General features: G+C 41.8%; 1 protein-coding gene across 2 annotated transcripts in view; it reads right to left on the reverse strand.

Moving 5' to 3' along the window:
* Positions 1 to 8,871: 8,871 nt before the first annotated feature.
* The window catches only part of cluap1 (clusterin associated protein 1), a 41,369-nt gene continuing 22,777 nt past the window's right edge, over positions 8,872 to 27,463 (reverse strand). For both annotated transcript variants that reach the window (XM_034180032.1, XM_034180033.1), the window contains exons 8-13: positions 26,408 to 26,541; positions 22,743 to 22,884; positions 22,216 to 22,288; positions 19,407 to 19,517; positions 12,668 to 12,714; positions 8,872 to 9,166 (exon numbers count right to left, since the gene is read on the reverse strand). In XM_034180032.1, the coding sequence (XP_034035923.1) occupies positions 9,008 to 9,166; positions 12,668 to 12,714; positions 19,407 to 19,517; positions 22,216 to 22,288; positions 22,743 to 22,884; positions 26,408 to 26,541 (666 nt within the window). In that variant the 3' untranslated portion in view covers positions 8,872 to 9,007. The remainder of the gene's footprint in view (positions 9,167 to 12,667; positions 12,715 to 19,406; positions 19,518 to 22,215; positions 22,289 to 22,742; positions 22,885 to 26,407; positions 26,542 to 27,463) is intronic.

The following is a 27,463-nucleotide window of genomic DNA, read 5'->3' on the forward strand; positions in this document are numbered from 1 at the left end:
CTTCACTAGAGACAGACAAGTGATGGGAAAAGGAAAACCACCCAGAAGAATAAGTAGTTTTGCCAAGGCCAACAAAGACATTTTTAGGCATCACAAACCAAAAAAACATACAAGTCACACATATACACAGCAATTATTTTTATCAAAGCGGTAATGATTTTTTTTTTTTTTTTTGTGCTTATTGTACACAACCAGTCAAACATTTGGACACACGTTCCCATTCAAATGGTAAGGTGTCTGCAAACTTTGGACTGGTACTCTCCATTAAAAAAAAAATGAATATAAATTCTGTGGACTAGGCTGTAATCAATTATTATTATTATAATCTTTTGATTAATTCTGAGATTAACAATTCACCTGCAAAATGTCAAAGTAGTACAAACACTGGCCATGACAATTATTTCAGAGCGCAAGGTGATTTCAATTATTATTTTACTGATCAAACATCAGATTATTCAATACAGAGCGACGTAAAATTTTATGTGTATATTACACACACACACACACACACACACACACACACACACACACACACACACACACACACACACACACACACACACACACACACACACACACACACACACACACACACACACACCTTGGGATGGTACAAGTAAAGATTTGTTATTCCTCAATCATTTCAAAGAACAAGATTAGACATTTGATGGTTATTACTTCATAAAATAACGCTATCATACAAAATAAAGAGGATGAGAAGCGTAAGTAATTCTACAAAATTATATATTTTTCTGTAGCTAGCTACAGCTAGCTATGGATGGTTAGGTAATCAAGACTTTCCTCCGTTTCAACCAATTTTATGTAACTTTTCTGGACTTTCATTAAAACAGTTATGCCCGTAATACATACACGTTCAAGTAAAAATACCTTTTGATGTCAGTGTAAGTGAAATCAGGTCGTTAAAAAGACAATTAAGTCTCGTTTCGAAAAGGCATTTGCCTTCTTCTCCTCCGGAAAACACCAACGCACTCTGATGACGTCACGTATCAGGCGTCAGCTGTCATTTTGTAGTTTCTCTTTTGTAGTTTTTATATATAGAAATCGTTTATGCGTTTTAAATCTGCTTAATTATATGCTAAAATATATATTTTGTGAAACGCGAACTGAGTAGCTCGATGATTAGCACAGCAAGAAGGTCTTGGGCTTTTCTGTGTGGTGTTTAAGTGGATAACCTCCAGGGCCTATATGCATGAAGCAGCCTAAGGCTAAAAATAGCTCCTAGTGACATTATTCTAAGAAAATTTTAGAATTTCTCGAATTCTTAGAGTGTCTTAAGCAGATAAGCTGGTGGAAAAGACACAGAGGAAGCAGAGATATTTTCCATATGTTGGATGACAGTGAATCAGTAACACACTACCAGCTTGATCTATGTACTTATTTTATGTTAATTTACTGTCTTAATGTATTTGTAAATTGTTTAGGTTGTTGTTATCATATACACACATATATCATTATTATTGTCCCTATTATTGATACTTTTATTTTACTCTTACTTCTATTTTGTCATTTGATTTTTAAATGGACAACAATGGAAATGAGTTTTTACTTTCTTGTGTCGTGCATACAATTTTAACATATTTACAATTATATTATGTACTTACATTGAACTTATTAATAAACTCACGCACCCAACCACACTATTAATATGGTGATAATTGGCACGTGAATGAGATATGTTCAAACATCTTCAAGCTGTGTAACAATTCATTTTGTGGTGAGCTGCGTGAAATAATGAAAGACAAGTGAGAGATTTTGTCTTTTTGGCACTCTGCCACTTGGCGGCACTCTTATTTTTCAGATAAAACAACACATGGTGGAAGGGACGGTATCAAACACAGTACACTTTTCACTTATGGTGACAACATGGTGACACTTAACTCACGAAACCAACTGAACTACAAAAACACAATAAATCAACAACACGAACAAAAGCAGCAGCACCTTCGTGGCTGGGACGACGGTGGGGGATCGAACCCAGGCGGCTCGCACCAAAAGACCGTTCCTCTACCAGGTCAGCCAAAGGGGAACTCCCCGTTAGCCAAGCTAGCGGGAACGTCTTTTCAATTGGGACCCGGGACTTTCATCCCGCTACACATCTCCCCACCATTTTTGACTTTGTCCCGAAGTCACAGGTGCATGTTAGCATACTCTGTGATCCACATCCTGTTCATGACGCCAGATTGAAGCAGCAGGACCTTCGTGGCCGGGACGACGGTGGGGGATCGAACCCACGCGGCTCGCACCAAAAGACCGTTCCTCTATCAGGTCAACCAAAGGGGAACTCCCTGTTAGCCAAGCTAGCGGGAATGTCTTTTCAATTGGGACCCGGGACTTTCATCCCGCTACACTAACATGAACCACAATAGCAACATTTAATACCCCAAAACCCAGAACTCCCATAATGCATTGCAGCACAAGAATTTACAGGTTTAGCAACCGATCCGACGATCGCTCCAGTGTAACTTTGCTGAGTATTATCATCATGACATTAATTTATTTTCATGATTACGCATTTCTTAATGCAGTTATATTATCATGGATTTTACTGTTCATTCATATGTAGGAGCGCAGAGTGCATTTATTTTTTTAAATTTTCCCTTCCCTTTCCATGACAACCAATCATAGCTCTTACAGGACCACATCATACCTAGCACTGGGGTCAACCCCGCCTCCTCACTAAGATAGGAGTTTCAGTCTCCTTGTTGCTCAGACTTGCTCTCAGACACCTCCTTGCTCACTCTTAGGCTAAGATTCCTTGCCAGGAAATTTTAGGCTAAATTAGGAGGTCTTTAAGAGGACGTTGAGATGCTTTGTGCATAAGGGCCCAGGTGCTCTGGCTTCTTCCCCACTTCCAAAGATATGCAGTTTAGGTGAGTTTAGCTATTGACCTACTGGTCAATCTTCATTCCTACTCTCACCTATGGTCATGAGGGTTGGGTCATGACCGAAAGAACTAGACTGCAGGTACAAGCGGCTGAAATGGGCTTCCTCAGGGGGGGTGGCTAGTGTCTCCCTTAGAGATAGGGTGAGAAGCTCAGTCATTCACGAGGAGCTCAAAGTAGACCCACTGCTCCTTCGCGTTGAAAGAGGCCAGCTGAGGTGGTTTGGGCATCTAGTAAGGATTCCCCCTGGGCGCCTCCCTAGGGAGGAGTTCCCGGCACGTATAGCTGGGAGGAGACCCCAAGGAAGACCCAGGAATAGGTGGACAGATTATATCTCCACACTGGCCTGGGAATGCCACGGTGTCAGAGTCAGAGGTTGTTAATGTGGCCCGGGAAAAGGACGTTTGGGGTCCCTTGCTGGAGCTGTTGTCCCCGTGACCTGATACTGGATAAGCGGTTGAAGACGTAGAGTGGAGCAAATAAGTACTGATGCACTGTCGATTTTGCAAGTTTTCCCACCTACAAAGAATGGAGAGTTACGAGGTCTGTTAGAAAAGTAATGGACCTTTTTATTTTTTGCAAAAACTATATGGATTTGAATCATGTGTGATTGCATCAGCCAAGCTTGAACCTTCGTGCGCATGCGTGAGTTTTTTCACACCTGTCGGTTGTATCACTCACCTGTGAGCACTGCCTTGTGGGAGGAGTGGTCCTGCCCCCTCGTCGGATTTTCATTGTCAGGAAATTGGCTGATCGACTGCCGCTTTGCTTCATCAAAATTTTTTCAGAAAGTGTGAGAGACAGCCAAGTGGAAACCATTTGGAAAATTCAGATGGCTTTCGGTGAAGATCTTATGGGGATCACACAGATTAAGGACAATTACAACTGGATTAAAGACAGCCCACAGCGGCGTATGATGTGCCACGCACCGAGCGGCGATCGACAGGCTCAAATGACCAGATCATTTCCAAAGTGAACGCTTTGTTGATCCGGGACGTCGTCTGACTACCAGAGAAATGGCAAGACAGCTGGACATAGCACTTTTTTGGCACATTCCACTGTTACAGGAGTTTTTGTAATGGAAAGAAGAGCGGAGAAATTCGCGCATCGGGACAGAGGCGCAGGGCACAGAACAAAAAGCAACACCGTGATGAAGCCTCACAGGACATGTTGTGGCATGTCCAGCTCGTTCACAATTTCTCGGATAGTCACACGACTGAAAAGCCACCGAAAGCCATCTGAATTTTTCGAATGGTGCAAGAGCTGGGCATGTTAGGGCTTGTCCTGTGAGACCAACACGGAGGTGCTTTCGTCCCGCGCCATGAGCAGCTCCGTGGCAAATTTCTCCGCTCTTCTTTCCATTACAAAAACTGCTGTAACAGTGGAATGTGCCAAAAAAGTGCTATGTCCAGCTGTCTTGCCATTTCTCTGGTAGTCAGACGATGTCCTGGATCAACAAAGCATTCATTTTGGAAATGATCTGGTCTTTTGAGCCTGTCGATCGCCGCTCGGTGCGCGGCACGCCATCCGCCGCTGTGGGCCCTCTATAATCCAGTTGTAATTGTCCTTAATCTGTGTGATCCCCATAAGATCTTCACTGAAAGCCATCTGAATTTTCCAAATGGTTTCCACTTGGCTGTCTCTCACACTTTCTGAAAAAATTTTGATGAAGCAAAGCGGCAGTCGATCAGCCAATTTCCTGACAATGAAAATCCGACGAGGGGGCTGGGCCACTCCTCCCACAAGGCGTGCTCACAGGCAAATGACAACCGACAGGCGTGAAAAAACTCACGCATGCGCACGAAGGTTCAAGCTTGGCTGATGCAATCACACGATTCAAATCCATATAGTTTTTGCAAAAAATAAAAAGGTCCGTTACTTTTCTAACAGACCTCGTATGTAATTTTTATTGCAAGTACACTTCAACTGGGAGAGACATAATCTAAAAAGAGAGAAAATCACAGTCTGATTTTTAAATAATTAATTAGCATTTTATTCCATGAAACAAGTATTTCATACAATAGAAAAACAAGCCTTAATATTTCGTACAGAAATCTGTTTGCAATTACAGAGGTCAGAGGGTTTTACTAAAGAGAAGACCTGAAAGTTTAGCAACAATTTGCCAAAAAGTACATCTGAGATGCAAGCCTAGATTTATTGTTTTGGTGAAAGAAAACCCTCCTCTGTACCACTTTATCATGAAGCTGTGTAACTGGGGATACAAAATGCAAAACATGCACTATGCACAATTTCTCCAATCACAGCAACAGAAGCCTGTAACGTCTTCTGGGTTGTCTGGGTGTCTTGGTGGCTTTCCTCACTCTTCTCCTTCTTGCACAGTCACTCAGGTTTTTGAGAACTGTCTACTCCACACAGATTTACCATAGAGTGCCATACTGTTTGTATTTCTTCATAACTGATGGAAACAAAGTTCAAGACATATTCAGTGACTTGGAAATGTTCATGTATCAATCCCCTGACTTGTCTGAAGAAAACTGGCAATTAAACTGATTATTTACAGGTATTATACCAAAGGGGCTGATTACTTACGCAACCCATCATCTTGGCTTTTATATTTGTAATTAATTTATATCAAGTTGTGGAGATTTACTTCCAGTTTGAGTCTAAGGAAGATAATTTTATAAATTTTTATAGTGAGAAGGCTGATTTACTTTTTGTATTTGAAATGCCATAAACAAATTAAAATGAGTGAAATACCAAGGGGCTGAATAATTTTGCAAGCCACTGTAACTGAAATAAATTGAAATGGAATTTTGGTTCACTCCTCCATACAAATCTTCTCCAGATCTTTCAGGTTTGGAGTTCAGCTCCCTCCAAAGACTTTCTATTGAGTTCAGGTCTGGAGACTGGCCAGGCCACTCTAGGATCTTGAAATGCTTCTTACAGAGCCCCTCCTTAGTTGCCCTGGCTGTGTGTTTGGGGTCATTGTCATGCTGGAAGACCTAACCACGACTCATATTCAATGCTCTTACTGACTGAAGGAGGTTGTTTGCCAAAATCTCATGATACATGACCCCATCCATCCTCCCCTTTAATATGGTGCAGTCATCCTCTCCCCTTTGCAGAAACGCACCCCCAAAAATGATGTTTCCACTCTCATGCTTCATGGTTGGGACGGTGTTCTTGGGGTTGTTCTCATCCTCCAAACACAGAGGACACGTGGATTATAGTTCAGCAGTTTCCACATGACCTTCTCCCATGCCTCCTCTGGATCATCCAGATGGTCACTGGTGAACTTCAAACAGGCCAGGATGTGGTGGCTTGAGCAGGGGGACTTTGCTGCCCTGCAGGATTTTAAACCATGACAGTGTAGTGTGTTATTAATGTAATCTTTGTGACTGTGGTCCCAGCTCTCTTCAGGTCATTGATCAGGTCCTCCTGTGTAGTTCTGAGCTTTCTCAGAATCATCCTTAACCCATGAGGCCAGATCTTGCATGGAGCCCCCAGAGCGAGGAAGACTGACAGTCATCTTGTGTTTCTTCCATTTTCTAATAATCAAAAGTTGTTGCCTTCTCCCCAAGCTGCTTGCCTGTTGTCCTGTAGCCCATCCCAGCCTTCTGCAAGTCTACAATTTTGTCCCTGGTGTCCTTATTGGAGGCTTCTTAAAGAAAAACTAACAGGGCTTTGAGAGCCATACTTCTTGCTGGTTGGTAGGCGATCAAATACTTAATTCATGCAATAAAATGCAAGTTAATTATTTAAAAATCATGCAATGTGATTTTCTGATTTTTTTTTTTTTTGTCTCTCACACTTGAAGTTTACCTATGATAAAATTTACAGACCTGTCCATTCTTTGTAGGTGGGAAAACTTGCAAAATTGTTAGTGGATCAAATGCTTATATACCTCACTGTATGTATGTATGTATGTATGTGTGTGTTTGTCTGTCCATATGTGGCCCCCTGATGGACTGGCATCCTGTCCAGGGTGTATCCACCATGTGGGTCAAAGGCCCCAATGGCCGTTGGCACCCCCATGACCCTTAATTGGAAGATGCAAATGGTTGGATGAACATTCAACCCGTGCAATGTATGCATTATTAGAAATAGATGCACGGTTGGCATGTAGGTGGACTCTCACGACAGTGGCAGAAAACACTGGACGAACTGTTAGACATTACGGATGATGCCAGTCACCCTCTGCACACCGTCATCAACAACCAGAGGAGCCTCTTCAGCCACAGAATGCTCCTTCCCAAGTGCAGGTCCAACAGACTGAAAAACTCCTTTGTCCCTCAGGCCATCAGACTGTACAACTCCTCACTCAGGGGGAGAAGGAGTAACAGGAAGACAGAGGATGGGAAGGAGAGGAACAGAAGCAGCCAGTAAACCAGTAGCAATCAGTATGTCTGGTAGTTATGTATATTTGCAAATTGTTTTTTTTTTTTTAACTTTCACGTTTGATACTCTGTGTGCTGCAATACAATGCTGCTGGAACCTCAATTTCCCTGAAGTCTTCCCAAGGGATTAATAAAGTTCTGTCTAATCTAATCTAATTTCAACCTAAAATGCTATACTTGTTCAAGGCAACAGTTGGTTTTAATTGGATATTACTGTGTATCTCAATTTCTCTCTCATCTATAAGGTTCATCTAATTGGAAGTTATTAAGATGTCAGTTATTTCAGAGAAAGTACACAAAGTCCACATTCTTGCAATTACTTTCCTAAATGTTCTCTGTGGTGAATTTGTTTTTAATGTTCGTTTTACCTCATCCTCTACCCACCCTAACTTTGCTGTGGCCATAGTGATGCTAAGAGACAAAATCATTCATATGAATTCATATTTTATTGATATAACTTTTCAGACAGTTTAAAAACACAAAGCATCTATGTTCAGGGTTCAGTATCTTTTCCAAGGACTCTAGCACACAAGAACAAGAAAAACTCAACAACTCAGGTGAGCTACACTTCCTCACCTGAACCACAATGATTGACATACAATCAGAAATACAAATGAAACACTTTTTGCATTCCCATTTCTCATAAATTGAAGTAACAGATCAATATCTTTTGTCAAGCCAATCTTTCCACTTGAGAGGTGTAGCATATCAATATGCTGATTAAACAGCATGATTATTGCTGTTAAACAGTACGATTACTACCTTTGACTAGTCACAATAAAAGCCCACTCTAAAATGTACAGTCTTAAATAATAAAATAAAATCAGTGTTTATTTATTTGTCTGTCAGCAGGATTACGTCAATTTTCACCACAGATTGATATTAGGCCATGGAAGACTCCATTACATTTTGGAGGTGATCCGGATCCGGATTCTGGATCAAGATTTCACCTTATACAGACTTTGAAAGATTATGTCAAAACTACTTCATGGATTCTCAACAAAATTGCAAAACAGATAGATATTAGGGCATGGGAGGCTTTATTAAATTTTGGAGGTGATTGGGATCCGGATTCTGGATCAAGTTTCACATTATAGGCTTTTAAGGATTACATCAAAACTACTTCATGGATTCTCACCAAATTTGAGTAGTCCTATGTGTATACATAACTCGCCTTTCGGCTTTACTCGCGGTGGATTTGTGGACCCCCAAAATTTTGACTACTGTATAAAGATTACTGCATGTTTTTGGTCAACCTCATTAACTTGTGGTTTCAGATAACTCAACATGCGCAAGTTAACAAGGTTCACCTGTGTAAGTCTGACCCCCCCCCAAAAAAATTTGTTGCACATTTTAAAGTAGCCTTTTTTGTGACCAGTTCAAGGCCATCTATACAATAAGCATGCTGCTAACTCAGCATCATTTGATATTACACACCTATGTTATTAAGACATATTTTACCACACTTGAAAACAAAATTCACAAAAAAAAATTGTAATAAAAATAAAATAATTTATATGGTTATATTAAATTAGAATGTATATTGTTATGGAGTGTAGCTCAATAACTTTCTCGCCACTTCAATTTTTTTTTTTTTTGTGGTTGTGGCACTAAAGCTGCATTTTATGATCATTTCACATTAGTGGAAAAGTTCTACTGAAATGCGACAGGCCAGGAGACTGATCATCAGTTAATGTTTATGACTGATGAACATTTTGACAGCACTGTGTGTGTGTCTTAGTTCACTCAGAAGTCATTGTCGCTCTCATCCAGCAGAGGTGGTCTTGCCACACCCCTGGAAGTACTAGTTGTCCCAGAAACTAGATCCCCCAGGTTGTAATCCTCCAAATCCCTGCTCTCCTCGTCCTCATCATCCTCATTCACACCAATCTCGCTGTCTTCTGTCTGAAATGGCAAATGAGCAGGAACAAATTACAATGATCACAAAGTCTGTTTTCACATGATGTTTTTTGGGAAACACCACAACATGTGGCAGGGAGAGACATTTAAATTTGAGCTAAACACCAGCTGATAAGCACAACTTCATTAGACAAGATGATCTAATCAGAGAACCGACGACTGCATTATAAACTACATCTGGAACAACTACGTTCACTACAAGGAGCACTTAACTCTGATGAATATAAAGAAAAAAAACAACATAACACTTAAACGTTACATTCTTAGAAGTTTATACCTCTATTTCTGGTCTCACTGGTGTTATTTCCTAAAAGAGACAGAGACAGGATTGTCTTGAGGCACAAATCTGGGGAAGGGTACAGAAACATTTCTGCTGCTTTCAGGGTCCCAATGAGCACAGTTGCCTCCATCATCCATAAATGGAGGTTCAGATCCTCCAGGACTCTTCCTAAAGCTTCTAAACTGAGTGATCAGGGGAGAAGGGCCTTAAGTCAGGGAGGTGACCAAGAACCTGATGGTCACTCCGTCAGAGCTCCAGCATTCCTCTGTGGAGAGAGGAGAACCTTCCAGAAGGACAACCATCTCTACAGCAATCCACCAGTCAGGCCTATATGGTCGAGTGGCCAGGTGGTAGCCACTCCTTAGTAAGCAGTACATGGCAGCCCACCTGCAGTTTTCCAAGAGGAACCTGATGGATTCTCAGTGCATGAGAAACAAAATTCTCTGGTCTGATGTGACAAAAATTGAACTCTTTGGCGTGAATGCCAGGCATCATGTTTGAAGGAAACCAGGCAGCCTCCCTACAATGAAGCATGGTGGTGGCAGCATCATGCTGTGGGGATGTTTTTCAGCAGCAGGAACTGAGAGACTAGTCAGGATTGAGGGAAAGATGAATGCAGCAATGTACAGAGACATCCTGGATGAAATCCTGTTCCAGAGTGCTCTTGACCTCAGACTGGGGCAATGGCTCATCTTTCAGCAGGACAATGACCCTAAGCACAGAGCTAGGCTCCCTTTATTGTGAGAGTAGCATCAACTTAGAACATGGCACCATTTTTGGTCTAACTGTGCTGAACAACTGAATGAACCTTTTATGTTTTCAACTTTTTTTTTTTTATCATTTCACCACATACAGCAACACATCCAGGTACATGTACTATCAAAATAATTATAATAGTTAAGCTATCAAATTTACTATTTATGATGATTTATTTAATTAATTTAAAGCCTGATTTACGTTTCTGCAGCTCTGTTACTCCGTGTCATGCAATGACGTGCGTGACAGTCTTAAAGTTCTCCATCACTGGATTATGCTTTATTCTGGATTAATATGACCCTCAACAAGCTTTGCTTTCTACAATCATCACCTCCAATTCAAAGGTAAGATGTACAATTTCCTCTTTTTCCGACTGTAAATTTGCGGACTTTTCTGCCAAACATATGTGATCCTGAAATGTAACTACGGCCGTCTTCTCTTCGTCGATTATAGTTCAGCAGTTTCCTCAAGAGGCCATGAGGGAAGACAGTGTTAAATGCTGAACTATAATCCACGAAGAGAAGATGGCCGTAGTTGTCCTGTTGCTCCAGGTGGATCAGCGTGGTGTGGAAGGCTGCGGTCACGGCATCCCCCATTGACATGTTGGCCTTGTAAGCAAATTGGGTCTGAAGTGAGGGGTATGAATGACAAGATGTGACTTCCACCAAGTTTTTCAAAACACTTCATCACCACTGGTGTTAGTTATGGGGGATTTCTTGGGTAGGGGGACTATGGTGGAGTCTTCAGGTGTGACGGGACAGGAGAATGTGCCAGAGATTAGTGAAAATGCACAGTCTTTCACCACCCGTTCAGAAACGCCATCAGGGCCCGGTTGCTTTGCATGGGTTGACACCCCTCAGAGTGCGCCTCACCTCATGCTCCCCCACCGTGAAGTTACTCCCGGCTGTTGGCAGCGACGTGACTGCTCCTGTTGTCACAGTCTTGAAGCAAGCAAAGAAGAGATTTAACTCTTCTGCCAAGGTGGCGCCACCTTCAGCAGCTCTGATGCCGGGTTTGTAGTTGGTGCTAGACCACCATCCATATCTGTCTGCTGTTGTTGCTGGCCAGGTGGTCCTCGATCCTGATGCATTATTAGCATCCGGCGGAATGTAAACAGCGGTTAGCAAGACTCCATTATACTCCTGGGGGAGGTACAACGGTCTGCATTTAACAGTCAAATTTCCAGGTCTGGGGTACAGTGGCTGGCTACCCTCACTGTATTGTTACACCAGGTGTTGTGGATGTACATACATAATCCTCCTCCTTTGTTCTTGCTGGAGTCACTGGTCCTGTCGAGGCACTGCATTGAATAGCATGCTAACTCAATAGCTGAGTCTGGGGTGGATGAGTGTAGCCAGGTTTCCGTAAAGAGTAGGACACAGCAGTCTCTGGTAAAATTATCTGCAGCCGCCTGCAGCCTCACTTTGTCCATTTTATTAGAGAGGGATCTTCTATTGGCGAAGGAGAGGCTGGGAAGCACTGGTTTGTGTGGCCATTTCCGTAACCTGGCTAGCCCGTTGGCCCTGCATCCCCGCTTCTGCTTCCTGTGCTCCCTCCGCTTCTTTCTCATTGAGATGGTGATCCACAGACAGCTGGGGTCCCTTGCTTTGTGTACTGGGATGTTGAATGAACGAGAATACTCCACTGTAATACTCCTCTCGCATGAAACTCCAATTTTTAAAAGATCATGTGTAGGTGGTGTTAGCTTAACAGAAAGTAGCTAAATCGATTAGGTTGTACATAATAAGCAATAAAACAAAAGCACTGAAAATGAGACCACAGAGCCGCTGCATCTACGTGTCTACTTCACGGCGTTCATCCTTGCTCCAAAACACATAAGCATACCAAAAGGCAAATGTCAGCTCTCCCCAGTTTCTCCTGGATTGAAGCCACACACACACACACACACATGCACGCACGCACGCACAGAGGCCACTTGGCATTTAATACATAGATTTTTAGAAAAAACCTGATGGAACAATTATGGCTCACTATCACAAACTTTTTTTCATGAAAAAGTACATATGATGTGTTAAGTGAAACTAAATATCTGAATTATGACTCACTAGCACACAATGTGCAATGATGCCACATACTTTACTCCAGTCTGGCTTCGATCCACCATCTCCAAAAGGTTTGTACGCATGGGATCAGAATTTCCGTACAGACTCACACATTCTGCTGTCAATTTTTTTCTATATATCACAATGTTTGCATGAAAAGTGGCATGTGCCTCTTTTCGGTCCTGTTTTGTGCATACACAATGTTTGTAAATAAGACCCCTGATAAGAAAAAAGCAGTAATTCTGACAGTCCTCTGGTCAATGGACGGAGGTCAGAATGGCTGGCTATTTTTTTCCTGGTGTAAGTATGCGCTGCCAATATGCCCTTGTAATTTAAGAAATAGACAGAAGCAATCTTTTTTGATTTTCAATGTATGACAGTACTCACTTCATCACTGTCACCCTGCATGTTCCCAATGAAACGAGCTCCTCTTCCTAGAATAAGAACAAGAAATAAATTATTTGAAGTGACATGAGGGAAATTTAGGAGCTTCATGGAAAAGAAATGTTACACAAATTAAAAGCAGTAGTTAGTTTACGTTTCATTTCATTGAGGATATAGAATGCAAACACCATCACGGGCTAATTAAGGGCCTTGTCACACCTTGACAATTTAGTCAGCATATGCCGACGTATGCAAAATGTGCAGAATACGCCGGATACGTCGAATACGTTATGTAGCTGTCACACCATGATGATTTGCCAGCATATCCTGACAGCCCCCCCCTTTCCACCAAGTGGCTCTGGTCGGTACTGCATGGTATGGTACTGGTCGGAACAGTTAACTCTGGCTTGGTTTGTGTTTCCACCGGTGGCAGAGCCTTTTTGTTCGGCAGGCGGTGCACGTAAATATTGATGAGCATGTCATCGAGCATGCATACGCTATCGTGCAGCCTCTCCACTCCACAGGGAGGCCAAACAGAGTACTTTTAAAATTTAATGTTATTTTTGTCTTGGTGCATCACAGGATTTATTTTATGACGTGCAGAATGCTGAAGAATCGACTGATGTCTGTGGTAAACGCTGATGTGAATGAATGAGGCACTGTGACTCTTTCAACTTTTAAAATAAATTAATTTTCTTGTTGTGGCACAAAGCACTGGCATTCTCTGGTTCAGGCTGAGAAATGCACCTGCAGCAGACAAACACAGAGGGCCTTCTTTTAAAACACTATTTCTTCAGCCATGACAAGAAATTAAAATATTTTCAGATGTCATTTTCCACAATCAGGACGCTTTATTCAGGTAAGTTTTTGTCAAACTGATGAAACAGACTTAAACATACAAGTAAGATTAAAACTTTATATTTACTCATTGTGTGATGGTTTTAATATTTGTAATAGTCTTAATTGTTCAATCAATGGACGCATTTCAAATTATGAGTAACTTACAAGAAATGTGTGTCAACAATCGCATAACTTGCCGACAACTTATGTCTCATATATGTGGGACGTATGAGACATATGTTGGCATATGTTGAAAATATCGTGAACACCCAAAATCTTTCAACATATTCGCCATATTACGATGTATATCAGCATGTTTCAACATGCTCTTAACTTATACAAAAATTACCCAGAACTTATTAGATGTACTCCAGCGTATGCCAGCATTTTTAATACGGTCGGCATACGCTGGCTAAATCATCAAGGTGTGACAGGGGTGTACTGAAATGGCACGAGACAAGTTAAAAACATTACCAGTAAACTGCAAGTAAGTAAGGAGCTGTGTCTCACAGAATGAGCTCCTTATCGGCAGAGCCAGGAGAGGACTGCAAGACTAAAGTAAGCAGCCAACTGTATGACTGGTCATCTTATCGAATTCCTGTACATTTAGGAATGTACAGTGCACCCAGAAAGTATTCACAGCGCTTTGCTTTTTCCACATTTTGTCATGTTTCATCCTTATTCCAAAATGTAGTAAATTCATTTTTTTTCCCCTCAAAATTCTACTCACAACACCCGATAATGACTACATGAAAAAAAGATTTTTTTGAAATTTTGGTTAAATGGATGGGGAGCGTCGGTGCACAGCCATTTTCAGATCTCTCCAGAGATATTGAATCGAATTCAGGTCTGGGCTCTTGCTGGACCACTCAAGGACATTCACAGAGTTGTATTGAAGCCACTCCTTTGATATATTGGCTGTGTGCTTAGGGTCATTGTCCTGCTGAAAGATGAACCATCACCCCAGTCTGAGGTCAAGAGCATTCTGGAGCAGGTTTTCATTCAGGATGTCTCTGTACATTGCTGCTTTCATTTTTCTCTCAACCTGACTAGTCTCCCAGTTCCTGCCACTGAAAAACATCCCCACACAATGATGCTGCCACCACCATGCTTCACTGCTAGGATGGTGCCTGGTTTTCTCCAAACATGACACCTGGCATTTGCACCAAAGAGTTCAATCTTTGTCTCATCAGACAAGAGAATTTTGTTTCTCATGGACAGAGTCCTTCAGATGCCTTTTGGCAAACTCCAGGTGGGCTGTCATTTGTCTTTTACTAAAGAGTGGCTTCCATCTGGCCACTCTACCATACAGGCCTGATTGATGTATTGCTGCAGAGATGACTCTCCTTCTGGAAGGTTCTCCCCTCCCCACAGAGGAATGTTGCAGCTCTGACAGAGTGACCACTGGGTTCTTGGTCACATCCCTGACTAAGGCCCTTCTCCCCTGATCACTCAGTTTAGACGGGCAGCCAGCTCTAAGAAGAGTACTGGTGGACCCGAATTTCTTCCACTCTCAGATGATGGAGGCCACTGTGCATATTGAGACCTTCAAAGCAGTAGAAATGTTTCTATACCCTTCCCCAGATTTGTGCCTCGAGACAATCCTACCTCTGAGGTCTACAGACAATTCCTTTGACTTTATGTTTGGTTTGTGCTCTAACATGCACTAGACAGGTGTGTGTCTTTCCACATCATGTACAAGCAACTGAATTTACCCCAGGTGGACTGGCTGGCTATAGAAACATCTCAAGGATGATCAGTGGAAACAGGATGCATCTGAGATCAATTATGAGCTTCATGGCAAAGGCTGTGAATACTTATGTACATGTGATTTGTTAGATTTTGTTTTTTAAATAAATTCGCAAAAAAAAAAAAAAAAAAAATCACGTCATTATGGGGTGTTGCATGTAGAATTTTGATGAATAAAATTAATTTCAGCCATTTGGAATAAGGCTGTAACATAATAAAATGTGGAAAGAGTGAAGCGTTGTGAATACTTTACCTCTACAGCAATTCCTGCCTGTCCTACCAAAAAGGTCTCATGACATTTTTTTGCCTGTTCAGTGGCGACAAGCTATTTCCTGACAGAGTTTTTAGCTTGCCCTGTGCCATCACATTATTTAGCCAGTTAGTATGTAACATAATTTGCCTTCTAAATCAATAATGCTCTAATTAATTTCTAATATAGTTAAATTCTGAGTAAAAGAAAGACCTGCAAAACATAAAAAAAGAGCCTAGAAAGCCCCTTTTACAGTTACAGGTGTGCTTTAATTCTTCCCTTCCTTACAAGCAAAAGTGGCCTTCGTGGCCAACCAGGATCCTGCGAAAAGTAACAATATGTGATAAATTGCGTTCAAATAATTGTAGAGGCCCCTGCCATTGAGTTTGTAACAAATTTTCCAGGAGTAGTTTTTGAATGCAAATTCCTTGACCCCCAAAACGTGAATCAGCTGCAAATCATGAATTATCCGCAAACCATTAATTGCAAAACGTGAATACTGAAAAATATCTCCCAAAATGTGAACATGGGTCTCGCAAAATGTGAATAATACAGTTTAAGTAGATTATGGATTTCAGTTTACGGCTCAATTACTGCAGGAAATTTTGATTGCAATCCCGATCACCGCAACATACATTTTTTTTTTCTTTTCCCGGGGGTCACTACAGCCTGAGGAGGTGAACCGAGCAGCTCTCGATGGTGTAATGCGCCTGGTCCCGCTGGGTGTGCCCCGCTCCTGGATGGTGTCAGGTGAGGAGTTTGACTGGGATGGTCCACCTGTCAAACTCACAGAGGACAGAAACCTCCCCATATATTCGTGTTTTGGGAGATTTTTATTCCCAGTATTCACGTTTTGCAATTAAGGGTTTGTGGATAATTCACGATTTGCAGCTGATTCGCGTTTTGGGGGTTAACATTGGCCCCAAAAAAGACATTTTAGCTGGGGTAATTTTTTTCAAAAACATGGACTAACTCCACCAGGGGGGCGATACTGAAGATGGCCATCAAAATCAATAATATGGTATAATTTCACTTCTAGATGACTTAGAACATTAATTTTGATGTCTAAACCTATGTTTTTGGGATGAAGGTATTTAAATATGCCAATAAAATTCACATATTTTTAACACCACTGGGCGATATTCAGAATGGCTTTCAAAATCAATATCATGATATATTTTCACTTCTGTAAGTCCTAGAACATTAATGTTGGTGTCTAAATGCAGGTTTCTGAGGTCAAGCAATTCAAATATGACAGTGAGTATGTATTTTCAACACCAGGGGGCCTTTTAGAATATGCAGATATGCAACTGCACTTTTGATGGTTCATGACAATGTATAATTATGATGTGAAAAAGCTAATTTTTCCAGTACTTTTAAATGGTAATAAACTCCAATTTTCAATTTAAACAGTTTACTGACACCTGACAGCAAATGTAAATGTAGGCATATATACATAATGAGAACTAGGCACTAGGTACGAATGTACATAATACTACCTGTTTATATGTAATCTAATTTCTTTAGGCGTTAACATATCTCATCAAAACTTGCATTGCTCAGCAGTTGGTCAACATCAAGTTCCTTATACCCAATATATGATTAAGTTCTTACTAGATACCAAATAAATCTCCATTACTTTAACCGATAACATCTCATCAAAGTAGCATCGCTTAGCAGTTGGTCAACATCAAGTTCCTTATACCTAAAAAGTGATTAAGTTCTTAGATACAAAAATTTAAGCAATATCATTATGTCAACCATGTGTATTATAACTGATAATCATGAACATTACATGATAATTTCAATTCACGCAATCATCAGTATCACTGTAATCATCGTCCCCATCACTATCTTCAGACAGTCTCATCTCAATCATCTTCATTTGGTATGGACCCCAATAAGTCTATAGGTAGAGCTGCCATGCAATACCTCTGGGGAACACATTTCTCATCCTTGATTGTCCATTCATTATTCAGTGGAGATGGAATCAGGTCTTTCATGTGAAAATTAAGAGACAGGTAGATCTGATAATTTACTTGCTGGACTTTCAGGTCATGAGAGTCTCTGTAAGATGAGATTCTTGATTTCTTTTAGGGATTCTTCCATTTGAGTGCTCTGGCCTGACTAAGCGTCTTGCTGATTTTGTCACTGTAGATGTATCAGTATTGTGTATATGGGCATGATGGAAGCAGGAAGTGCCCTTCCTACCGACAGCAGAATTTGCTTAGCCACTGTACATACCGCTTTGTCAAAAACAGATCATTTGACCATAGAAGGCAGCAGTGGTATCGCAGCCACTGTGAACATAAAGTGGTATGATGATTTCAGCAATGTCTTCTGTACAGAGCAGGTGAGAATTAAGGAAAGTGTCTCTCTGTTTAAGTCCAAGAATGCCACCAACCTTATGAGCGGCATAAACAGCAAGGACAACTTTGTCTTCAGAATCAAGAATGACTGGTATGTCTGGGTCATACTTTATGAGTTGGGAATATATGTAGAATATTGTGGTGTCTGCTTCAGTGTGGTTGCACTCATATTCATTCACTTCCATCTCACTTTTCACATTTGTCAGACCAGGTGACATACTTCTGAACTGGTATTTCAGAAATGCTTGCAAATGCTGTTTATTTCTGGGACTTGTGAACAGGTCACCAAGTAGGTGATGGGAAACTTTCTTCTGCCCTGATGAATATATTTGTTGTTCCTTCACTGCCGTGTTTGCTTGCTCACATGATCCTTTTACTGTCCTTGATTTATATATATATATATATATATATATATATATATATATAAATAAAATGTGTGTGTGTGAGGATATGAAGCCCATGTCGATTATGGCAGTGTACTCATTTGGAGGCAGCAGACCTTCCAAATGCAGGACCTCAATTAATTTAGACTTCTGAGTCTTCCATAGTGTGCTATTTATGTTGATGATTGGTAAACATTCATCTGTGATCCTGCATTCCATGATGTCTGCCAACACAAATTTGCCATGTGTTTGTGTGCCATGGAGGTGATTTCACTGATTAACATCACTTTGAGCAGATGGGATGAGTCAGTGAAATCACCTGCTGGAGTCAGTGGCTGCTAAGAAAACCTGCCCTTTTGGCCATTTCTGGAATTTCACTGCTCTTGGTAATATAGAAGTGAAAGTATATCATATTATTGATTTTGGCGGCCATCTTGAATATTGCTACCCTGGTGGAGTTAGCCCGCACTTTCAAAAAAAAATTACACCGGGTAAAATCTTTCTTTGGGCCCATCTCAAGGAATCTGCATTCAAAAATTGCTCCATGAAAATTGGTCAGGAACTCAATGGCAGGGTCCTCTAGTATAAAGGGTCTCCTTTTAACTGGCTAATGTGAAGGCACAGGGCAAGCTAAAAATGCTCTCAGGAATTTTCTTATTTAAACTAATACATAAAAGAATGCCTGCAAATTATTACACTTAAAGAAAAAAAAACCAAAACAAAATCAAAATAGAAGACTAGTTCTCGCCTGTATCTATCAGAACCCAGAACATGAATATGCTGTAGTTTCTGGTGAGTTACTTGCATACATTTTGCAGACCGACTCAGTGAGTGACCCCTTTAATCCTATGCTTGTCCTGCTAATCACAGGGGATAATCGCAGGGAATTTTTATCATTTAAAAAAAAAGTTACACGAGTCGCAGGACTTAGCCGAGGACTGGGATGGGATGAGCTGTGTGGTCTGCGGCAACTGTGAACCAGACCCAGATAAGTGGCAAAAAATGAATGCATGAATAAATGATGGTACATGGTCACATTCATACAAAATCCTCACAAAGAGCTCAGTGTGGAGCCAGTTTGTGTCACAAAAAAAAAAAAAAAAAATCTATTTATTTGCAAAGTGTCCAGGAGGATGTGGTCAAATCCTCACCTGCCATGATGCCATTTCTAATGGCCTGCGGTTTGGAAGGCCGGAAGTTGTCTATGTCACTATATGAGCCCTCATCCTCAAGAATATCCATGACAGAGTTGTCATCTTTCACTGCAGAACAAACATGCCAGAGGTATTAAAATGAGAGAAAATAAACTTCAGACTTATTTATGATACATACAAAAGCCATTCCATAGCTGATGCCAATGACGATGTGCAGGAGCAGCTGGAATTATATGGTTTGAACTTCATTTGAGTGCAGCGGCCACTAATTCTCCTTCCAGAGTCCTGAATAGTTTTGTTCTCTCCCTGTTCTATCTACATTCAATTACCTAAAGCCCCTTCACACATGGATCTGGGTACACTTAAAGCCCCTTTCACACTGGGCCCACTTTGAGTTGCGTCGTGCGGTGTCAGGATGATTTGAAGCAATCCAGTGCCGAGACAATGTAGCTCAACGCCACAACAGCGCGAGGGACGCAAAGGATGAAGCAAGTCAGATGCCAAAAATTAAACGTGTTTCATTTTTTTCTGCATCGAGCACAGGATGCAGAAATTAAGTGGTTTCAGCGCAGGTCAGGGCAACGCAACGGTACTCAACGTGACTGGAAGCCACACCCTCACAATACAACGTTACCCAACGTCAATTTATGATTCCTGCTGTGTTCCATTGCTCCCGAAGTATAAATCAGGCATGATTGCTTTTATACTGTGTACACAATGCAGTAAAACTACACGCTCAAAGAGCACAGAAAAAAAAAAAAGCTGATTGCTGCCTAACTGCAGCTGCAGCTCCTCCCTCTTAAATTCTCTCACAAATGTGTTTAAATAAAGTCCATAAAAGTCCTGCTCACAGACTGATTGCCAGAGACAGGACATGTCCACATCCAGTAAAAAGTCCGGACATCTCCAGTCCACTCACGGACGATTCGTTAGCGCGCGCGCACATGTGAACAGTTAAAAGAAAGAAAGAAAGAAAAAAAAAAAACTGTCTGGCTGCTGCAGTTCCTCGCTCACCCCTCAAACTCTCTCATCATTCTGTTAAATAAAGGACAAAAAAGGACATAAGTCACAGACTGATTGCCATGTCCACATTAACTCCAGACATCTCCACATTTACACACAGACGGAGTGCACAGTCTGGCTGCTGCCAAACTGTGCACTCTGATTCCTCTGTGCAGAGGACCTGCAGGCTGTGTTCTCACCTCCTCTCTGCCCCCCTGCTGTGTGCACCTGACACAGACATTCCTGCGTTGTCATGACGCCACATGAAGCAACTCAAATCAGGCCCAATGTGAAAGGGGCATAAGGAAGACAAGTGATTGAGCATTGGCCACAGATTTGACATTCACACCTGAGTTTGTGTTAAGTAGAATTTCTATTTGCAATACAATGGATCAGGTTTTATGTATCAGTAGCTCCATCTTTAAATCCCACATAATGCCAGAATGGAATATTAACACATTGTTCATCACAACTCTGAAAGGGGCTTAACTCTGGTATCTGTGAGCAGATTGTTGGCTGAACACACCTGGCTGTGTTAGGGTACTATCTCACTAGGCTGCAACAGCTTGGGAACTGCTTTGGCAAGGGAATGTGAGAATTTGTGCAACATTCGCTGAGCATTGCTATCCCCTTGCTTGAAATGCAGGGCGTTGCACCTGAATTTTGAACAGTTCAAAGTTAGCAAGGTGACAAAGGTCCTCGCCACATACTTAGAGAGCCACCGCAGGCATCGCAAAGCCCTTTGAACGTAGTCTCCACGACGCATAACATTCGAGAATTATGAGAGAAATTCATGAGTGGTTGATGGACGGATGAAAGTACATTATGAGTGATTGGAGACAAAAAAAAAATGAAGATCTCACATTCCTCATAGGATACATGCACAAGCTGCCCTGGGAGAACGCCAAAATAGTGGAGCAGATCCGAAAAGAACAGCACTTCTGGAGGTGGCTGAGTGAGTGCGGCAGCCCCTCTGCTGCATGTTCTGGAGTTATTCTTTTGTCTTTTTATGGAGCAGCACAATGGGAATAAGTTTGATTACTGTTTTATTCTCTGCAATCCGGAGAAGGAGAGATGGCCGTTCCAGCCTGTGCGCACAGAGTTGGTCATCCAGAGAAGCCCCTCAGTCTGTGGAGAGGAGCACATACTGATCATCCCCGAGAAGTGAGCAGGACATCATTATCTTCTATGTCAATGCCGGAGGAGAGGAGAGAGAATTTAATGAGGAGACACAGCAGGGGACCCATTCTGCTGGATGTATCTGCCCTCAGTGAGTATGTTGCCAAATCATTTATTATTTTATTTAATTTAGTTATTATTTACAGTGCTTTTTTCCATGTCTACAGGTTTAGGTATTTTGACAGCCTCTTTCACATAATAATGCCATATTATGGCAGTATAATGGCAGCACACAACCATCCTGAGCACTTTGTTACCAAACATGTCATTTCAGTGAGTTACCAACTGAGAATTTGTCACTCAATTGTGTGTTTTGTCGTAAATTCTACTACTCACCAACAGTTGCAGCCCAGTGAGAAAATACCCTAAATTAGCTCTGGGGAGAGTTGAAAGGCTCTACGAGCGGGTTTGGTGATGAATACTGTTCAAGAGTCACAAACTGCTCTGGCACAAATAGATCAGCAACTTAAAAAAGTAGCAGAGGGACAGAAGAGCCACGCCTAACATGGTGAGACGTGGCTGATGCCATGATTTGATCTGTCACCCACGAAGACGTGGCACCCAAACAGATGAGCTGACAGTGCGCATAAGCATCTATGTGATATTTGCTTTGTGTTTGTCTCACGGGAGCTCATCAGTTCCATTTCTTCTTCCTCCCTGAGTTTCTGCTGGATCACGTTCATTGCCATTTCAGCCTCCTGCAGAGGAGACACAGAGACGGAGGTCAAACATCTTTCAACAACAAGCAGAGACCATGCAAGAGAACGTGTCACTGAGCATCCACGTGCCTGCCAAATGCAAAAGCCAATCCTGAATTAAATTTAACTTTATATGAAAAACAGCAACATTTCTCATCCACCAAAAAAATGACTCACTGATTGTTCAAAAATACTTTCAATGCAGTTTTTGCTTTTTTGGGGGGGGGGGGGGGGGGTCATAATAATAATAATTTTTTTTTAAATATGAAGAAAGACCATGTGTCATAATAAAGTGGCAGGCAAAGGTTTGGGTACTCTTGCACATTACATTTTTTTTGGAGGGGTGGGGTTGTATCACATTTAAAATATAATCATCATCAAAGCTTCTCTATATAATTTTTTGTACACTATGCCCTTATTCATTATAGGTCATATCATGCACACAGAACCACACCTGAAAGCGTTTCTGCTCCAGTTGATGATATTCTTCCAGCTGAGTCTCCAGGAAAGACAGATTCATCAATTTATGCACGTAGGAATCATAATGCTTCTGCAACTCTTCCTCAAGCTTCTCATATTCATCCATAAATGTAGGTCTAGGATTTTGATAAGGGAGGGGGGTTTGACCAGGAACACGACAAGATTAATACCAAATTATTACTTCATCCATCACAGTTTTATTTCAAGGACTTTGCTGAACATACTACAGACCACAAAAATGGAAGCCTCAGATCTCATGAAGTCCATTCTGAAGTCAGATTATTGTAATCTAATGCTGCGTTTACACATAACGATGGCATGTCACGAATACCACGAAGTATGCATTCTTGGCCACTGATCATGAACGTGATGATTTGGGGCAGAGGCGTCAAGTCTCCTCAGGAACTGCTGCAACCTGTTACCACGCGTTACAATTAATGGCATGTGTTGCTGGAGAATTATCAGGAATCATTACGCACGGTCAAGAATAATGTTCGCGCGTAACAGCGCATCGTTAAGTTCTGTCACGTTGTGAATGAGGCGCATTGTCTCCACACACACACCCATATTCATCCATCAGCTGCCGAACAATTCAGATCGCTCCAGTTTTTCCTCAATAGCCACAGCAGAACTTTGTGACCACATGCTTTGCTGGGTTCTGCGCAAAGGAGGAGGATACAGCGAGATGTTTAACTTCCACGTGTAGCTTCACGCAGCACTTGTCTCGCTCCTTTTCCCAAACATCAGGCACAAACAGCAGGTGGAACACCTGCAGGAGCGCGCTTAGGAGCACTGGAATGAGACCTTTAGGCGTCACTGTCCTTCTTCAGCATACTGCAGCAATGAAACTGAATGCAGTGCAGCAGGGTTTAACTGTGCGCAAGTCAGAGAAGAACGCTGTCACGCTCTATTAAGGATCATCACGAATCAAGACGGCTCAACACGCTCAGTTGCGACCTCCATGACATGAGGCTAAATGAGGGTGGTGCGTGACATTCGTGGAAGATTTTTTAACAGCCAAAAACATGCTCTACGAAAATCACGCACCAACGCATGCTATTAAGAAACCTATTCAGATGTGTTAAGTCACATTAAGAATGTCAGGAATGTGCCAAGAATGACACAAATATGACATTCGTAACGCATCTTGCCTATGTGTAATGCTGCATTTACACATAATGACGACAAGTCACGAATGTCACGAAGTATACATTCTTGGCCGCTGATCACGAATGTGATGATTCGGGGCAGAGGTGTCAGGTGTCCTCAGGAACTGCTGCAACCTGTTACCACACATTACGATTAATGGCACGTGTTGCTGGAGAATGATCAGGAACCATTACGCACGGTCAAGAATAGTGTTCCGCGTTGTTGCGCGCTATTACGCACTACTGCGCTAGCGCATCGTTAAGTTCTGTCACATTGTGAACGAGGTGAATTGTCTCCACACACACACACACACACCCATATTCATCCAACCGAATTCAGATCGCTCCAGTTTTTCAGAAGAACTTTGTGACTGCATGCGTAGTTGGGCTCTGTGCCATGGAGTGGTGCAGAGAGGAGGAGGAGGAGACAGACAGAGCCAGATGTGTGGCTTCATGCGGCTGTCGTCTCGTGCATTTTACCAAACATCATGCACATGCAGCAGCGCGCTGAAGAACACTGAAATTAGACTTTTAGCCGACTTGGTGTCAGCAATCAAACTAAATGCGGTGCAGCAGGGTTTAATTGTGCGCACGCTTCTTCCTCCGCCAGACTGGAGGAGGTGCAGAGATGTCTGGCTGCACATGAGTCTCCTCTCGCTGCTCTGGTTGCTCAGACTCGTTCTCCCGCTCATCGGTTACAACAGCAGGTGGAACACCTGCAGGAGCGTCCTGAGGAGCTTCAGCAGGAACTGTGGAACGACATTTGGAGCCGAGTTTTATTGTGCGCACGTGACAGAAAACTGATTTGTCGTGCCGCACAGTGAAATGTGATGCCGCGTTACAAGTCGTGTCAAAACTTGACAGTTTCCGTGTCACTGTGTAATAACGCCTGACAGTTTGGGCTCCAAGAACCATCACAGGAACCACTACTAACGTTGTCACGTTCTATTAAGGATCAATACTCATCAAGACGGATCAATACGCGCAGTTGTGACCTCCACGACGTGAGACGAAATGAGGGTGGTGTGTGACATTTTTTGAAAGGCAAAAACATGCTCCACGAATATCAAGAATATCACGCACCAACACGCACTATTAAGAAACCTATTTAGATGCATTAAGTCACATTAAGAATGTCAGAATGTGTCACGAATGACAGAAAAATGAGATTCGTAACGCATCTTGGTTATGTGTAAACGCACTTTAATGTCAGAAAAGAATTTTTGCAAAACAAAGCTTTTATTGGCTTGATAATTTCTATAGGCATGAAAAAATTCAAACCAAATCAACATGTTCATCTCTCCTGCCGATGATGCGGTTCTGTTAGCTTCATCTGGCAATAACCTCCAATATGCACTGGGCAGGTTGGATGAAGAGTGTGAAGCAACTGGGATAAGGAATAGCACCTACAGATCTGACACAATGGTCCTCTGTCAGGAGAGAGTTATTGCCCCAAGTGGAGGAGTTCAAGTATCTTGTTTAAAAGTGGTGTAAGATGGAGCATGAGATTGATAGAAGGACCGGTGACACCACTGAGGACTTATGGACACTGAGCCAGAAGATGATTCTATCAATTTACATCAATCTATGGTCATAAGCTTTGGGTAATGACCACAGAACAATGTCATGGATGTATCTGGGCTTACATTCAGGGACAGGGTGAGAAATTCAAATATGCAGAAAGGACTTAGAGTAAAAGTGCTGCTCTTTCACATTGAAAAGAGTCAGTTGGTGAGGATGTGGGACGTCTTTCAGGCACGTCCAATTGGGATGAGGCCCCAGGGAAGACCCAGACAACACTGGAGAGATTAGGTCTCCAACCTGATTAAGGAATACAGTATACTGGAATCCCCCAGGGAGAGTTAGAGGACTTGATTGAAGATTAAGCTGTTTAATTTGCTTGCACTGTGACCCAGACCTAAATAAGTTGTAGAGCATGAACAAAAGAATGAAGAGGTGACTAAAAATTTCCTTATTCATTAACACAAGACAAAAATTATTAAAGTGCTTCCATCTCTGGGTCATGCTGAGATTTTTTTTTGTGTCTTTCAGAACTGACAGCTGTGTCTTATGTTTTGGATTGCCATGTGGTAGTACAAGGGGTCTTCAAGTGATCCAAAATGCAGCTACTAGAGGACAGACTTGAAAGATCTGCTGTTAACATATGAAACGTTGAGTGATTGTGCTCCTCTTGTTAAATTTTTTGATCCATATGTGCTGCTTCATACACTGTGGCCTCAGGGCGTGAGCCTGCTGTGTGCATCTAAAGTGAATAAGAAGTTGGCAGGTTGCAGTCTCTGCTTATCAAGGCACCAACTTTATGGAATAGTTTACTGAACAATATTAGACAAGCTAACTCAGCTGAAGTCTTTAAATCAAGGCTTAAAGTACAACTTATGTAAAGTTCTTCTGCTAAAAAGGCGATATAAATAAATGTGATTTGAACGATTCCGCCTCATTTTGAGTGTTTGCTTTCACGACATGTACCGACCTGACACTTTGCAGCGTCTGAAGCCTTTTCCGATTTCTGTCCAGTTCCTGTCTCTTCTTTTCTATCTTGCCATCCAGACTCTTCTCATCAGACACCACGTTGTTCAGCATCTCTTTGGTCTTCTCCACATTTTCCTTGGCAGTGAGCACAAAGACCATGTTCAGATGTAGTACTACTTGATGGGTAAGTTGTGGGTAAATAAAAAATAACGAGGGAAGAATTAAAAAATTACATGAAAGCTTGCCAGAAGAAATATAGACCTAGTCAGTGTTACTGGCATAGCTGAATTGTAAAGACAGAATATAAAATATATACAATTAAATACAAAAAGCAGACTAGTGAAGGTAGCAACCAAGACAACCACAAGTTACAGGTTTCTGTGGCTGTGATTAGAGACTGTATTTGTGCAACGATGTGTCCATTGTTAATTTTCAATAATTTATGCACTCATCAACCATACCCTGATGCTCATGTGAAGACAGGCACCTAATTCAAATGTCTAGCAAATAGCAGCATATTAAATTGCTAAAACAAAGCTGCTGAAATTCATCAAATGCAAGAGGGATTGTTGTCATTTTATGTTATTTCAATCTAGTGAGTTAAAAATGATTTATTGTTTTTGAGTTAGTTTTGTTTAGTTGCAACAAGGTACTTAAGTGTTATTGCACATGAACCTGTGACTGCCGATTCAGCAGAGAATAGCTGCACTTTGGAGTTTCTCCAATCATAGCCACAGAAACCTACAATTCCTTCAGAGTTGTCATGAGTGTTTTGATGGCTTCCCTCACTAGTCTCCTTCTTGCACAGTCACTCAAATTTGGAGAACTGCCTACTCCAGACAGATTTACCACATAGTACCATACTGTTTTGACTTCTTAATGATTGATGTTATGCAGCTGTCACACCATGACGATTTAGCAAGCGTATGCCGACAGCCCCATTTCTACCAAGCAGTTCAGGTCTTGGAACGGGTTGGAACGGGTAGGTCTGGCTTGGCTTGCATTTCCACCACCAGTAGAACTCTTTTGTCTGGTAGGCGGAGCATGTAGATGTTGC

This window comes from Thalassophryne amazonica, chromosome 10, assembly GCF_902500255.1.
Source record: "Thalassophryne amazonica chromosome 10, fThaAma1.1, whole genome shotgun sequence".
Taxonomy (NCBI): domain Eukaryota; kingdom Metazoa; phylum Chordata; class Actinopteri; order Batrachoidiformes; family Batrachoididae; genus Thalassophryne; species Thalassophryne amazonica.